At 39.6% G+C, this 16,778-nt stretch overlaps 1 protein-coding gene across 1 annotated transcript in view; it reads left to right on the top strand.

The window, feature by feature from the left end:
- arhgap15 (Rho GTPase activating protein 15) overlaps positions 1–16,778 on the top strand; it is a 46,535-nt gene that overhangs the window by 15,803 nt on the left and 13,954 nt on the right. The window contains exons 6-11 of the mRNA XM_010879953.4: positions 6,608–6,706; positions 6,884–7,052; positions 8,268–8,399; positions 10,645–10,743; positions 13,561–13,638; positions 15,244–15,378. Coding sequence (XP_010878255.1) covers positions 6,608–6,706; positions 6,884–7,052; positions 8,268–8,399; positions 10,645–10,743; positions 13,561–13,638; positions 15,244–15,378 — 712 coding nt within the window. The remainder of the gene's footprint in view (positions 1–6,607; positions 6,707–6,883; positions 7,053–8,267; positions 8,400–10,644; positions 10,744–13,560; positions 13,639–15,243; positions 15,379–16,778) is intronic.

The raw sequence follows: 16,778 nt of genomic DNA, 5'->3' as shown, positions 1-16,778 counted from the left end.
TGTAACTACATTTTACTTCTTAAAAATACACATGAAACTTTTGACTTCTTTTTGTATAGTGGAAATGAACTGAATATATTCACTGATTAGAAGTCATACTGTTTATATGCAGTCATTTAATTTGATATGAACATCAGTGGCTCAGTCTTCAATTGCATTATCAAAGGTGATTATCTCACACAATACCTTAGTGTTCATAACTTCAGTAGAATGACCAACTTTGGTCTGTTTGTTATGAAATGATTGTCATTCATATATATATATATATATATATATATATATATATATATATATATATATATATATATATATATATATATATATATATATATATATATATATATATATGCCAGACTCTGTTCTTCATCAGTTATCATGTTTGCCTATAGTTTATTTGACCGTGTATACCTGGACGTGAGGATTTCATTAGCATGTTTCTCATACACTGATTGTCTATAATGTTTCATTTGGACTAGCTAGCGCCTTGTTATACGGGGCCTTTGGGGGATTTATCTGCTTTCATGTAAATTAGCATCTTAAGCAAATATTTGCCTGAGAATAAAATGACCATGCTAATTATAATCACCAACATGTAGTTCAAGAGGCCAGTGCACATCCGGATTAATATCAGTGTGTATTAAAGATGTTTTTCGGCCAAACGAACCTACAGCTCAATGTGAGCGTGCTGACAGGAGGGGCGGTGCCCTAGACACTGTACCTTTGTGCTAGCTCAGATTAGGACAGCTGACATGTGAACATGGAGGCTGGATAGGGCCATATTTAGTTGAAGGAGCTTATCTCAATTTTTCATTAGCAGAATGAATAGACACAGAGCGTCCGCTGTCATGTCTTCGCACTGCTTCAGATAATCTTTAATGCATCTTTGACCGTGCAGCATCAAAAAAGAAAATATGTTTGATATATTTTTTAAGCAGTTTGCTTTCCCTTTCTGATTAAACTTTGGAGGGAAGAGTCAGCCTTATCAGGAATTCAGATAGACTTTGGCGTAAGCCAGACATTGCAATAAAAGGGTCCTGTTTCCAGGATGACACAAAGAAAAATGATGTTATGTTTAGGCGGCATTTCTGCATGAGGATCCCACAGACTACTGGTTGTTAATTCCTGGGTCATAAACCCCAATAAAGGGATTATTGTAGGTTAGCATCACAATGATATGGGCACTGATACACTTTCAAGAAATAGAAGTTGAAGGGCCTAGTTAAAAGTAACTGATTTGAGCTTCTTTTTAAGGCCCAGGCTTATAGGCCTAAGATTTTAAGACGAGATGCATGCACATGTGGGGAATCTTCCACTGAACTCTATAGTTTACATTTAAGGTGGCTTTTACTCATTCTTTATATCAACTGATAGTATAAAATCAACTATAACCCTGTTTCCAAAAAAGTTGGGACACTGTGTAAAATGCAAATAAAAATAGAATGCAATGATGTGTGAATCATTTATCCCTATATATAATAAAAAAAATAGCATAAAGACAACATATGAAATGTTGAAAATGAGAAATGTTGCTTTTGGAAAAATGCCAGCAACATATTTCAAAAAAAGTTGGGACAGGGGCTTGCTTAGCATTGTTTGCATCACTTCTTTTAACAATGTTCTGTAAGCGTTTGGGAACTGAGGAGACCAATTGCTGTAGTTTTGAAAGTGAAATGTATTCCCATTCTCGCTTTATATAGGATTTCAGCTGCTCAACAGTTTGGGGTCTCCTTTGTTTTATTTTTCGTTTCATAATGCGCCAAATGTTTTCAATGGATGACAGGTCTAGACTGCAGACCAGCCAATTTAGCACCCAGATTCTTTTACTATGGAGCCATGCTGTTGTAATACGTGCAGCGTGTGGTTTGGCATTGTCTTGCTGAAACAAGCAAGGCGTTCCCTGAAAAGACATCTAGATAGCAGCATATTGTGCTCCAAAACCTGTATAAATTGTTCAGCATTAATGGTGCCTTCACAGATGGCAAGTCACCAATACCATGTGCAGTAATGCACCCCCATACCATAATGGATGCTGGCTTTTGGACTGTGCACTGATATGAAGCCAGATGGTACCTCTTCTTTTGTTTGAATGATGTGGCTTCCATGATTCCCAAAAATAATTTCATGTTTTGATTTGTCAGACCATAGAACAGTTATGCACATTGCCTCAGTACATCTTAAATGAGCTTGGGCCAAGAGAAGGCAGCAGTGGTTCTGGATCTTGTTTCTTCTTTGCATGGAAGAGTTTTAACTTGCATTTGTGTTCACAGGAAATGGTTTTTGGAAGTGTTCTTGAGCCCATGCAGTGATTTCCACTACAGAATTGTGTCTGTTCTTAATGCAGTGCCACCTGAGGGCCAAAGATCCACAGGCCATCCAATATTGGGTTTAGGCCTTGTCCCTTGCATAGAGAAATTTCTCTGGATTCTCTGTAACGGTATTATGTACTATAGATGATGAGATCCCCAAACTTGTTGCAATTTTACGTGGAGAAATCTTATTCTTCAATTGTTGCACTATTTGTACACACAGTCTTTCAGAGAGTGGTGGACCCCTCCCCATCCTCATTCTGACGGAACCCCACATCCTCATTCTGACAGACCCATCCTCACTGGAGTGATCTGTTAATACCCAATCAGGATACTGACCTGTTGCCAATTTACCTAATTAGTTGTGTGATATTCCACCAGGTTTAGTTTTTTGGCATTGCACTACTTTTCCAGTCTTTTTTTGATTTGCACATCATTTCATTCTGCTTTTATTTACATTTTATGTCCCAAATCTCCTGGAAACAGGGTTTTATTCTTCTGTGAATTTGCTCACAGCTAGCTTGAATTTGATTTCCTATTTTCTTGTTTGGTGCACAAGCCCTGCATTAAGACCTCCACACAATTGTTAGTTGTGTCTATGGTAACTTATAATTTAGACTGAAATTCAGAACAGTTTTAAACCACATGTATCAATAGCTAGAATGCCAAGCTAGCTAGTTGTCATCTAGTTAGCTTCTAAGGCTAAAGCAATTTCACAGTCTTGCACCACTAACATAGGACATGTTTGCTCATTCAGTTAGGTATAAGATGGGCAGGATATATAGGCTATGAAAATAGGAATTCCAAACCAAATTTCATGTAACATTAGCTAAATTGCCAAGCTAACTAGTTCTTATCTAGATAGTTGCTAAAGCTATCTATTCATACAGTAAATACATTGTTTCTGCAATTCCCCTTGTAGACTCTAGAGCGCTGAAGTAATTTCCCCTTTAACCTTTTGTGTTTATGTTTAATGATTTCCTTTTTTTATCATTAACAGCAACAACAGCTGATTAAACATTTCATGGTCACTGTATCATATTCATTTATAGGGTAAAAATAAGCTTTTTTTTTTGTTTATAAACAAGTGCAGTGGGGAGAACAAAGTAATTGATACACTGCCGATTTTGCAGGTTTTCCCACTTACAAAGCATGTAGAAGTCTGTCATTTTTATCATAGGTACTCTTCAACTGTGATCCAGAAAGTCACATTGTATGATTTTTAAGTAATTAATTTGCATTTTATTGCATGACATAAGTATTTGATACATCAGAAAAGCAGAACTTTATATTTGGTACAGAAACCTTTGTTAGCAATTACAGAGATCATACATTTCATGTAGTTCTTGACCAGGTTTGCACACACTGCAGCAGGGATTTTGGCCCACTCCTCCATACAGACCTTCTCCAGATCCTTCCAGTTTCGGGGCTGTCGCTGGGCAATACGAACTTTCTGCTCCCTCCAAAGATCTTCTATTGGGTTCAGGTATGGAGACTGGCTAGGCCACTCCAGGACCTTGAGATGCTTCTTACGGAGCCACTCCTTAGTTGTCCTGGCTGTGTGTTTCGGGTCGTTGTCATGCTGGAAGATCCAGCCACGACCCATCTTCAATGCTCTTACTGAGGGAAGTAGGTTGTTGGCCAACACCTCCCCTCAATACGGAGTAGTCGTCCTGTCCCCTTTGCAGAAAAGCATCCCCAAAGAATGATGTTTCCACCTCCATGCTTCACGGTTGGGATGGTGTTCTTGGGGTTGTACTCATCCTTCTTCTTCCTCCAAACACGGCGAGTGGAGTTTAGACCAAAAAGCTCTATTTTTGTCTCATCAGACCACATGACCTTCTCCCATTCCTCCTCTGGATCATCCAGATGGTCATTGGCAAACGTCAGACCTTGCGTGCGCTGCAGGATTTTAATCCATGACGGTGTAGTGTGTTACTAATGGTTTTCTTTGAGACTGCGGTCCCAGCTCTCTTCAGGTCATTGACCAGGTCCTGCCGTGAAGTTCTGGGCTGATCCCTCACCTTCCTCATGATCACTGATGCTCCACGAGGTGAGATCTTGCATGAGGGAGATTGACCGTCATCTTGAACTTCTTCCATTTTCTAATAATTGCGCCAACAGTTGTTGCCTTCTCACCAAGCTGCTTGCCTATTGTCCTGTAGCCCATCCCAGCCTTGTGCAGGTCTACAATTTTATCCCTGATGTCCTTACACAGCTCTCTCGTCTTGGCCATTGTGGAGAGGTTGGAGTCTGTTTGATTGAGTGTGTGGACAGGTGTCTTTTATACAGGTAACGAGTTCAAACAGGTACAGTTAATACAGGTAATGAGTGGAGAACAGGAGGGCTTGTTTAAAGGTCTGTGAGAGCCGGAACAGGTCTGTGAGAGCCGGAATTCTTACTGGTTGGTAAGTGATCAAATACTTGTGTCATGCAATAAAATGCAAATTAATTATTTAAAAATCATACAATGTGATTTTCGGGATTTTTACCTATGATAAAAATTACAGACCTCTACATGCTTTGTAAGTAGGAAAACCTGCAAAATCGTCAGTGTATCAAATTCTTGTTCTCCCCACTGTATTTCACAACCCCTTCCACTGCACGCTAGGGTCTCACAGGGTTTTAAAGTAGAGGCAGTGATTTGACACTTTCATTTAGGTTTTTGGTACACAACTATTAAGGCTGTGAATTGCTAAAGAAAACATAAATTCATCCGGTCACCCCAGTTGAAGGTAGCTATCCCATTCCCCCGTGGTGAAAGACATGGAGCCCAGCATGTCACCATCTAACATTTATAAGAGGAACAGACTGTAACCAATAAAAGATGCATACAAATACATCTGACTGAGGTTATGAAATAACCTTTCCAAGTCTATTATGATCACGTTAATCATGAATATTAGAGGTGATATCAAGACAAGAAGTGTTGTTATTTTTAAGATACAGTGCATGGCTTAACATATTTTTTTTAACACAGGTAACTAACTGTATGCATTTCTGTATGTGTTTTATTTTTGCCAGATTGCAAATACTATATGTTAGACAACAGGAAATAGATCCTCAGAGCCTAAGGTTCATGGCTGTTTTGATGGAACTTTCAGATTCACCAGTGAGCCTCTCAGTAACCTGTCCCCCACAATGCAGCGTGATGGCACTGCCTATTACTGACACATCCTGGGGCAGCCTCCAGGAGGAAAAAAAATCCAGAGCAAACATGCTTGTTCAGATGCTTGTAACCCAAGAAGAGAGGGATGGCAAATTCACTCTGACAAGGATTGCGCCCGTAACCATTCCCTGTTTTTATCTGGCATCACAAAAGGATGCTTTTCACAGTTACTGTTCCTGACGCTTTGTAATGAAGTTAGAAAAGTCATCTTCAAAATAGTCCCAAACTTTGAAGGTCCGTGTAGGGTAACCGTGATTGGTGGAATATTGGGACAGGAATATGTGGGATGCTCCTCCCTAAGGCTATGAGTGACTTTGTAAGCGTGGTGGTTGATAAAATATGAAATTTCCTTCTCAGAATTTGTTAAAAGGTTTCGTGTGACAAAAATAATTACAGTCTGGTCGGGTTGTTCATGCTGGATTAAGGAGATATTAATATACGGAGGAGAAAAGGTTACTCAAATCCCTAACTCCATACAATAAAAACCTTCCTCTGTTGTATATGAATGATGAGCAATTGTCAACATTTTAACTAATTTAGAAAGATAACTGACAATATAAGTTTCATATTAAGTTATGCTACAGTGTGTGAAGTATAATTTCAGAACCTTTGATGTTATTTTTACAATTTCCTTACAAAACATGAGCAAAATATCAGCTGTACCACACTTGACAATGTTGACCTTGATGTCAGGGTTTCTCAAATACTTTTACTAACAGTACATTTATTCCGTTTGACGGCGCCAAATGCTGTTTGAGAGATGCAGAACAGGCCTGATATTAAGATGACAAGTATCACGCTAATTATGTTTTCTCCTCTGAGAAGACAGTCTGCATTTGTCTCTTCTTTTGGCACGTTGTACACACACCCAGAACAACGTGAGCTTCTTGTCACACACAGAGAGCACACATACATTACAGGCACATCACTGATAGGACTGTCAACAGACCAAGGGAATGAGGATCAAGTGTTAGGTCTGCTGATAATGGAGCGAGCGTAGCCTTACCAACTGTGGTGAAAATGGAAATGCTTTAGTGATTTACAAATTCAAACCCAAGGGATTCAGTGTGCATTATGCAGTTGTTACATGTCCTACCTTTATTGAGGAACATTCAAACCTTCTGTATTCCAGATAACAACCAGCTCTGGAAGTGAGTTCCTTCTCCAGGCTGACAATTACCCAACTATATGTAAATGGCATGATGCTATGAAAAGGACAGCTGAAAGCTTGGTAAGCAGTTTCCTGTTTCTTATTTAGGTGTACAAAAAAAAAAAAAAAAACTTCTGAAAATGAAAGTGAGACTCATTACTATTACCCATTGACTATGGTGTAATATAAATACTGAGCGATAATAAGTTGTGCAAACCGGTGACCTGTGGATTTTGAGAAGTTGTTTCGTCCTTGTAGTCCACAAATGCTGGAGGGCAGGTCTGTGGAAAGCCTGGCATACGCAGGGCGAACAGCACAGAGTACTTACCCAGACATGGATTGTCAGGCAAGACACTGTCACTGCCGAGGCCTGCACCTGAATCCCCCAGCGCAAAGGAATCAAAACCTGAACACCGGCGCTCTCTCAGTAAGTGGTCTGCAATGCCTAGCTGGTTCTACCGCTGTAGTTTATTCAAACCGGTTCACTGACATATTAGTACAGGCTTGTAGGTCTTGGGAGGTTAAAGGTTTATTCAAACTTGCTTATCTCGTATCTGTTCTCCTGTAGGTATTTCCTTGCTCCAGACTATTCGGTAAATCTCTCAGAAAAGTGGTTGATCCTAGGTTGGCAATGCATAATGTATATGTGTTCATTTTTATTACCCATCAAAGTGATACAACGTGACAGCTTTCCCCATTTTTGAGTGGCACTTTTTATGTTTTATATATACCCAAAGCTGTGCGCTGTGACTGTTGATTTAAATGATGACTCTTGTAGAAACACGACACAAGAACATGCTAATTATTATTATGTCATCATACGTCAAGTAGCAATTATGTTAATCCCTATCAATTGTTCAAATTAGTTTTGTCACCTTTAATGCTGCGGGGGGAATGTATTGATGTTGCTGATCATATTAAAATCACTAATTAGGGACCACAGACTTAAAGGCCAAGATCCAGTCGGTTATTGTTATGTTTTACTGCTTGAACCTTTGTGGCATTGATTCTGGCTTTGCCAGTTTTCTACACAAACTTGAGAGAATCACAGATATTACACTGTAGATCCCACTTTATCCTACTGGATGTTATTATTACAGTACATACAATCACTGGACAACAATAGGATTTGCTTTGCACCTCTATGTAATCGCAATCTTATAATGAGAAATATCTAGAATATATTTCTTGTATCTCAAAGCTACTGTAGTCTGTACTGCCAACAAAATAGGTCATTTGATTTAGCTGAGAGGAGCAGTGTTAACTTTTATTAGAATGACAAGCAAGACTAGGACTTTTAAAAGCAGCAGGGAATTCCTCTAGACACGGTAAAGTTCAATTGGAATGTAGAATATACAAAATAAAATAAAAAAACAGCCATAGGAAAGACTCCTGGAAGGATGGCTAATGAATAAATAACAGTGGGAATGTAACGAGTGAGAAAGTGAGAGAAAGTGGAACAGCCGGGTTCAGGTAAAGAGATGATGGAATCACCTCCATGTTGTTGTTTGAACAACCGGGCCTTAGGCTGTAGAGTTATACCGGCATGTGTGATCCACTGAGCCTTTCTAAAAAGAAATGCTTTCCCTTTAACTTCTTGCCATTTTACCATGTGTCTCCTTCTCTGTGTGTTCCTGACAAGTTTTCAAGTCCTCCAAGCTCAACTACAGCATGTCGGACAGTGCTGACAAGAACGGTGTCAAGAATAGACTCAAAAAGTTCATCACACGACGGCCGTCCATGAAGACTCTGCAGGAAAAAGGCATCATCAAAGGTATCAGTTTGATCTCTTAGAAATCTGTTGGTCATCGTTTCTTCTTGTCCGTCACACCACATATTGTTAAAAACACATATCTTTGTCAATGTATTGTCATTGCTTTTTACAACCCCCCCCCCCCCCCCCCCCCCCCCCACAAGACGGTGGCTGTGTATACCCAGATGTCACAATTTATTGTGTAAGTGACTGTAACCATACAGCAATGATAATGAGTGATGATAATGACTTATTACACTGAAAAGGTCCCTCATCCCGATTTATTTGAAGTCAATGAACAACAGAGATTGATAAAAATTAAACTGAATGCCTTTTACTTGAACAAATCACGGCAATCCAACCGGCAACCACAAAATCCATTCCTCTAAGGGGGGAACTAATTTATTGAGCTCACGGTTGAAGGAAAATACACCATTAAAGGGCATATTTAAGCACATTTGCAATCCTTAGAAGAAGGTAACGGTATTTGGAATTTCCCCTAGCTTCAAGGAGACCCTTTAATGTTGTGTCCACGGGACAAACGCTAGATCAAAGGGAGAGGACATTATTGACAGAATAAATGAAATACTTGTGGATTAAGGAGAGGGGCAGGTGGCCCCCAGACTGTCCTTTTTGGCAGGGCTAGTGGGCAAGCCACTTCAGAGAATGCGCTTCCTCAAATCAGCCCCCCCCCCCCCTCGCGCCTTTGCTATCATACTTCAGAATGCAAATTAAATCCGTGCGACACAAGTGTTATTTGAAGTCCTTTAGGAGGGATAATTTCACTCCATTTCTCTACCCCAAACACCCCCCCCCCTGTCCCTTATCTGCAGAGCGCTGGGAAGTGCATTTTGTATGCAAAGGTGCCCCGCTCGCAGTCATTTATGCATTTGGTGCGCCCTCCCCTCCAGTGTATAAACAACAGAGGGCGATCTTTGATGTTGCACAGTGACACCAAGTCCCGATACTGTAAGCTGGTTCATGAGTCGGAATGTTTACCTCTGTCAGTACCAGTACTGCTCTGTTTGATGAGGTGTGCATTGCTAAGCCTAGCTTTTATAGGGGTCTATTCATTTTTTCAACTTCAACTGATCAATGTTAGTGACCACACAATAGAATAATGCCAGCGTGAAGACAGATTAAGTAAAGAAGTTCTTATGTAGATTTCAATGGATAAAACCAGAGTAATGAAGCAATGAGAATGTTCATATAAGGCAAGAGAATTTGATCCACCTCTCCCTCTTATTGGTGCAAAACTGCTTGGGAGGCTCGGGGTTCATGGGAAAAAATGTTAGCGATAAAATTCTAAGTGTGTGTGATTAACTGTTAGATTGTTTATCCTTTACCAATGTGGCCATGGAATCCATGCACTGTTAGCAGAGACAGCCATCAGAGGAGAACGGGGCTGTCGGAATCAAGAACCATGAGTGTTACTACTGAGGCTATAATTACTGTCCTTCCACCTAATGATGATGATGATCAATGGACAGTATTAATGAGATTTTTCAAGTGTGAATGGAAATGACTTATTAAACAGACCTTTTAACATTCCACCAAGTTCTTCCTCTGTGCATTTAAATGATATTGCAAGATTTTGAGATTTTGCTCGTTTTTTTTCTACAGGCAAAGCGTTAAACAAACTCATGGATACCATTTTTATGTCTCTGCGTGCAGTTCTGAGATTATTGAAGCAAGCGTATCATTAGTTTCATGCATTTGCAGGAAGGCTCCTGGTATAGTTGCCTGTTCAGCTCGAAAGCAGGGAAATAGACCTTCTAAGAAGGCTACTCTAAAACTTGGTGGTTGGTTATAAAAGGTTTACAAAGCAATACATAATAATCAATGTTTTATTAATGAAATCAAAGTTCATGTATTTATTATGTCATGAAACCAGAATACAAATATATAAAATGCATTAGCAATGTAACAAAACTGTGTATCAAAACTCTTATTAAAAACTAGTACATTAAGGTTTTGTAAAATGTAGCAATTGCATTAAGTTACCGATTGTTAACTTCAATTATCCCCAAAGTACACAATTGTTTCCATGAGTTAATCTGAACTCAGGTAAGCCCTTAAACCACTTTACTCTTTACATTTTGCAGTATCCCTTTAATATTTGACAAAATACTTTATTTCAGCACATTCCGCTTCAAATGACATCACAGTGAAATGCTACAATTGTTTTATTCGATAGGGACTGTTATTACTAATTAAAATATCGTTAACCTGTAATCTGGGAATTCATTTGTTCTGTTCCTCACAGATCGAGTGTTTGGGTGTCATTTGTTGGGGCTTTGCGAGCGGGAAGGAACAACTGTGCCAAAATTTGTCAGGCAGTGTGTTGAGGCTGTTGAAAAAAGAGGTATGCACTTTTCTTTATTTGATTTGTTGTTGATTTAGGGCTGTCTAATTGTTAAAAACATTATTATGTTTAATTGTATTAAAATCTGTTGATAATTGCTGTTTTAGGTTACTAACTTTCTCAAAGTTGGTCCTGAAGAAAGACATTTCAATTTAAAAAGCAGTGCATTACAGAATTATCTATATCAGAATGTTTTAACAGCATTTTCTCCAAAAATCAACACACAGCTCACTCTAATAAGGCTGCACACAGCTCACTCTAACATGTGTATATACTGTATATTTTTAACCTGTCGAACAGACAGAGGCCATTTACAATAAAGACAACTTTCTACATACAGTATATACTTGCACACTCTCCATCCCCACACACATATTTTTTCACAAACACACACATCACTACTGCATATGCAGCCTACCTTGTAAGCACATTTCTTTGAGTAGCATTTCCCTTCTCAGTTCTTCACTGCCATCCAGATTAGCTAGCAAGCATGTCTAGTTAAACATTGTCCATTGTTTTCAGACTTAAAATAGGGGTTTGGGAGTCATTTCAGCCCATGACAGTTAATTTAAACTATATAATATGCTCCCAAACCTGTGACGAAAAGGAAAACATAACTCTGGTAGAATTGGGCATAACTTTTAGATGCACAGTCTGGAGAGAGGGATAAACTGAATTGTTGACTGTATGAAGTTGTTAACGGTGTTGGTTAACGCTTTATTTAAATGGTGCTGAACACGTGTACTTTGAAGAGCTGGGTATGTGATTAACACCCACATAAATATGTTATTTATTAACATGTCCTGCATTGATGTGATATTAACGCTTACACTTTGACAGCCATAGTCAAAATGTATCTTTACTTTGTAATTGGAAAATAAACAATGTATACGATATGTGTCATTAAATAAAGGAAAAGTTCATGAAAATGGCATATTGGCTACCTTTACAGTAGGTAGTGCATGCTGTCATTTGTTTCCAAATATACTTTTTGTTTCCTAATCTACTCAACGTTTTCAAATTTCAAGCATAAAAATCTATGCAAGTCAATACTTTCTATATTATCATTGTCATCATACTAAAGTAACAAAACATTATCGTGGATCTAAATCAAGTTAAGTTAATTACTTTTATACATAAATGCCGATACGTGTAATGCACAGGTCTAAACCAAAGCATGGATTGTTGTCATACCATTGATAAATAACAGGTTCAGGAAACCAATTAGTCATTTAGGCAAACTATCCCTATCAGTATGTATTTCCCCACTCGAACACTGGTGGCCTGTCTACCTCAGAGATGTTACAGTAGCTTCCTTGGCATTTCACCATCCATCACACTATTCCCCATTTACTTTGAGAGTTTTACAAGACTTGTATCCCAATGATTGCCTTGTGGTGTTCTCACGTTGTGTGTGTGATCAGCACTTTCCCAGGCTCCGTCACATAGCTGGCCAGGCAAAGGGTCTGAACCCTGAGCAAAATGCTCCATCCCAAATGACTTACTCTTGGTCTGCGTCCAACTCTTCCTCCACTTCAGACTGTTTACAACGCGCTGAAATTGAGAGTGAATTATGTGTTTGTGTAATAGGTTTCATTTGTGGTTTTGGCTGAACATTTTAGTTCAGGACTATTAGTTATCTGGGGGGGAAAATTGCTGTGGCCAGATAAACTTGCTGAGAAAATAATAATGATTAAGAATGTCTTTTAACTGTAATGATTATGATCTAAAGGTCTGTTGTGTTTCTTGATACATTATCAACTTTAGTATGTTAGGAAATAAACCTTTCGGCACACACGCACACCTTCACACACACACACACACACACATACACAACGTTTGGTAAACCATTGGCTGAGCTCTGGACAGAGCAAGAAAAGAACAAGCGAAAAACAACTGACTGCTTTCTAAATAAACAAAGAGCCAAAAACTAGGATAAAATTCATCTGGACAACTTAACACTCTGGAGTTGCAGAAAATAGCCAGGAAGTAATACTGGAATGAAACACATACATGTTTCTTTTTAAATCAAACATCCTCAAGCTACCCCACTAGTACAGTACATAGCATGCCACTGTCAAATGCTCTAGGATACAGACGGACAGAAAGCGATTGATGGAAAGGGCCAGAGGAAAATGTCACCCCCAGCTACCTCTGTGTAGAGGCATGCAGTATATAACATATTTTTGCTTTACAATCTGTAGTCTGGGTTTCATTTTTCATTGTATTGTATATTTCAATGCTGGACACTTTTTAAATGATATATCTATATAAAAAAAAAAATCAGTTCAGTTTGGACAATGAAAGCACGACAATCTGTCAAATGCTATTGAGTTGGTTTGGCAGGCTGGTCTCGTCCTTGGATGTGTAACCAAATGGCAGTGGGGCTCTATAATCAAAGTAGTGCTTAAAATGTCTCTGTGAAATAGAGCCATGTGGTGTCCAAACCCAAGCCCCTATCTAGGCATGATGTCAAATATCTATTCCACTGCATCTAATGTTAACATTGTCTATCAAAAAACCTAGGGAAGTTCTTTTAAATGGTATATATATATATATATATATATATATATATATATATATATATATATATATATATATGTATATATATATATATATATATATGTATATATATATATATATATATATATATATATATATATATATATATATATATATATATATATATATATATACACACACACACACAGTGTGTGTGTGTATATTTTGTATCTATGTCCAAATCAGTGCTGAGTTTTCATATTTGCTTGGGTGCACTGTTGTATGATCTAATAGGCTTGTACTTGTATCCACCAGGTTTGGACGCTGATGGCATCTACAGAGTAAGTGGCAATCTTGCCACCATCCAGAAGTTACGATTCTTGGTTGACCAAGGTAATTTCTGATGTTCGATTCACTTGAGTGTTTGAGTCTATGTTTTTGCTGTCCTTGTGTACTATGGATTCACAGTAGTTAACTAATTTAGTTTTACTGGTAAAATGAAAACTTAAAATTGTAGGTGTTTTTTTGTCATAAAATTGATATCACACACAACACTGTGTTTTTGTTTGAATCCTGTCTTTGTTAATAATGGCTGCGTAATTCTACTTCAACGCTTAATCATGAATAACTGGAGCCCTTCTTTTGACAGTAAATAAACAACTGATCACAAGACAGTCTATGGCATATGAAGACATATTAAAAATACCTTAAGAATGGTATCTTTCAGAGTAAATAGAAGGATTCCAAAGTATCCCTCATGAGACCTCCAGTTAGATTTTCGCCTGGGGTGAAAACAAGTCTACCTACTTCATCTAAATTATCCAACGTCTCCTTGTGAAGGGCTCCTAGGGGGTTTCTCCAATAAACCAACAAGAGAACGTTTGTCTGTTGTCCAGGCTCTGAGAAGGAACAATAGACTGGTTGACATTCCAGAATGTCTTTTTCTGTCTTGATGTAGCTATCAACCTTCTTTTTCTTTTTTTTTTTTACGGTGCCCTGCAGTCCTATTAAAAAGTGCTTTGTGATGTGGGACATTGAGGGTAGAATGACATAACCAACGTTTAACACATTCTGAGCATTCTGACAGTGACACCAAGTGCCTGCGTTCTCTTGCACTGGGATGGTTTCTAAATGTGCTCCCAAACCCCATGTATAGATCACGGATAGTACAATCTGAAATGAAAGCGGGGTCATTGTAGTAGGATACATAGGTTTTACGTAGGTCACTGAACCAGTACAAAAAAGGCAACGAATGGCAATTTAGCAATGAGCTCAGATGAGTCAAGTGGACACCCTTGAGAGGCTAGCTAATTGGCAGTCTGGTCTTTTGCCAGTGAATACCTCAGTCTAGTCAATGGAAAGAGGGAATGACCCACTTGCTCTGTCATTTTAGAGTATAACTGTCTATCAGAAGAATACAACGCATTGCCTTTGTTCCTGGTTGACCAGTGAATGAACGCAAGATATAAGACCTGCGTAACCAAAATGATATTTTAGTTACCATGGCACTATATTCTTATTATCATGTAATTGGGTTTTCTGATAATGTGACTATTCATTTACGCATTCCGTGGAGTTCATACCTTTAGGCCCGTCATGGCTGTGGGTCATCCTAGAAGGATTCTGTGGCAAACAGCTGGGTTGCTTATGAATCCCCTCACCTGATGGCCTGTCACCTTCACTAGCAGGGGTTTTCTCTGTTCTCAGGCCTATCACAGCTAACTGATTCACACGTTGCTTCAGCAGACCTCTGGGTAGTTGGGAGCCTGTTACTCAGCGCTGCTGTTAGCAGGTAAACGTTAGCATACTAATTAGCCCTCCCTAGTTCTCCTAATTAAAGCTGAGTTGTCCTCTCTCTACCCCTCTGTGGTTCTTTGTCACTGTCTCTTTCTCTCTCTGTTTCTCACCCCTCATGTTTCTCTCCCTCAACTCTCTCTCTCTCTGCACTCTCTCCTATCCCCTCAACCCTCTTCTCCTCTCTTCCTGGTGTTGTCCCAGAGGAGGAGTTTAACCTGGATGACAGCCAATGGGAGGACATCCACGTCGTCACCGGGGCACTCAAGTTGTTTTTCCGGGAGCTGCCGGAGCCCCTGTTTCCCTTCCGATTCTTTGAGCCATTTGTGGAGGCCATCAGTGAGTACACAGCTAGGCCAGCTGGGGTTGAGTTTCATCATCAGCACATCACTGTTAGTTTCAGGCATATTTCAGAATACTCACAAAGCTTGATATCGCAGTCAGGTTTTAGTCACCTTCGATCTTTACCCAGTTTGAGGTAAAGAAAGATGATCAAAAAGCTGAAATGAATAAAAAATAATCTCCGGATCCAGATTAATGGACTCGGCAACGGTTGATATTTAGTCTGTAAAATATGCAGACAACCCTGGATTTTACATAGCAACACGCGCATCAGGCCCTGCGGTGTGTTAGCATTAATCCTGTTTATACTATACTGTAGTTCATGTGCTTTTATTTGCCTCTAGAAACGTTGTCCTTAAGGCGTCTCAGTTAAACACTAAACGATTTTTCCTTCAGAGAGAGGCCACAGAGGATTGAGCCGTGGTATTCTGAGCTGATACTCCTCCACGATCTGCTTAGCAACAGAGGTGACATCATAAGCCATCTTCTCACACGGTCGCTTGGCATTCATGTACGGGCTAAACACCATCAGAGTTGGACCATTGGGTTGCATTTGGGGGTGTCGAATAACCCCGTAGAACTTTCTGATGACGCTGTGCTGTATGCACAATATGTCACTCACACCCCCTCCAGCCTCAAGAAGGTAGCAGACCTACGTAGCATCTTTTCCATCTGTCCAGTCAGTCAAAAGAGGTCGCTGTTGAACAGTGAGGGGGTCATGATCTCTCTCTCTCTCTCTCATTCCTGAAACCCCCTGGTCCTGAGTAGGGGAATTCTATGGGCCAAAAGCCACTGCAGCCAGACAGAAGATATCACCACATTAGATCTGAGTTATGTCGTAATTGCGAGCGTGCACACGCACGCAGATGCACGCGCAGATTATGTGCACGTGCAGACACCGACCTACGCCGAGCCTGACTCACTTCAACACCTCACGCCAGTATTCGGCCAGTCAGTTGTCCTGCTGAGGCCAGCATTAACCTGGTGTGAACAATGCTATTAAGAAATGTTAGGATGTGTTGAAATTCTACCTGGGCCCTGTAAGTCCGTCTCGCCGTTGGAGTTCAGAGGCCATCTGCCCCCTCCTGAGCTCCTCAGATAAAAAACCTAACCTCAGATTGAATAATGTGCTTAAACACGTGCTTTTTCTTTGACCCCTATAAAGTAAGATGTTAATTTATTTCCAAGTACGTTATTTCACGTATTGAGTGCCTGCTGTTATGAATGCTGTCCCATCCCATTCCCAAGGATTCTCTTAGAGACCCTAGAAGCCCCCCAAAACAGATTGGGAAAACAATCCCAAGGTGGTGTTATAATTTGGCAATAAATATTTACATGCTCAGAATGTAGGCCAGAATCCCCACTGGCGCTCAAGGTGGTTACATCCAGTTAATCAG

The sequence above is a fragment of the Esox lucius genome, chromosome 16 (assembly GCF_011004845.1).
Source record: "Esox lucius isolate fEsoLuc1 chromosome 16, fEsoLuc1.pri, whole genome shotgun sequence".
Classification (NCBI taxonomy): domain Eukaryota; kingdom Metazoa; phylum Chordata; class Actinopteri; order Esociformes; family Esocidae; genus Esox; species Esox lucius.
Note: the sequence above shows the minus strand (reverse complement) of the source record. Positions and strands in the feature narration are given on the sequence as shown.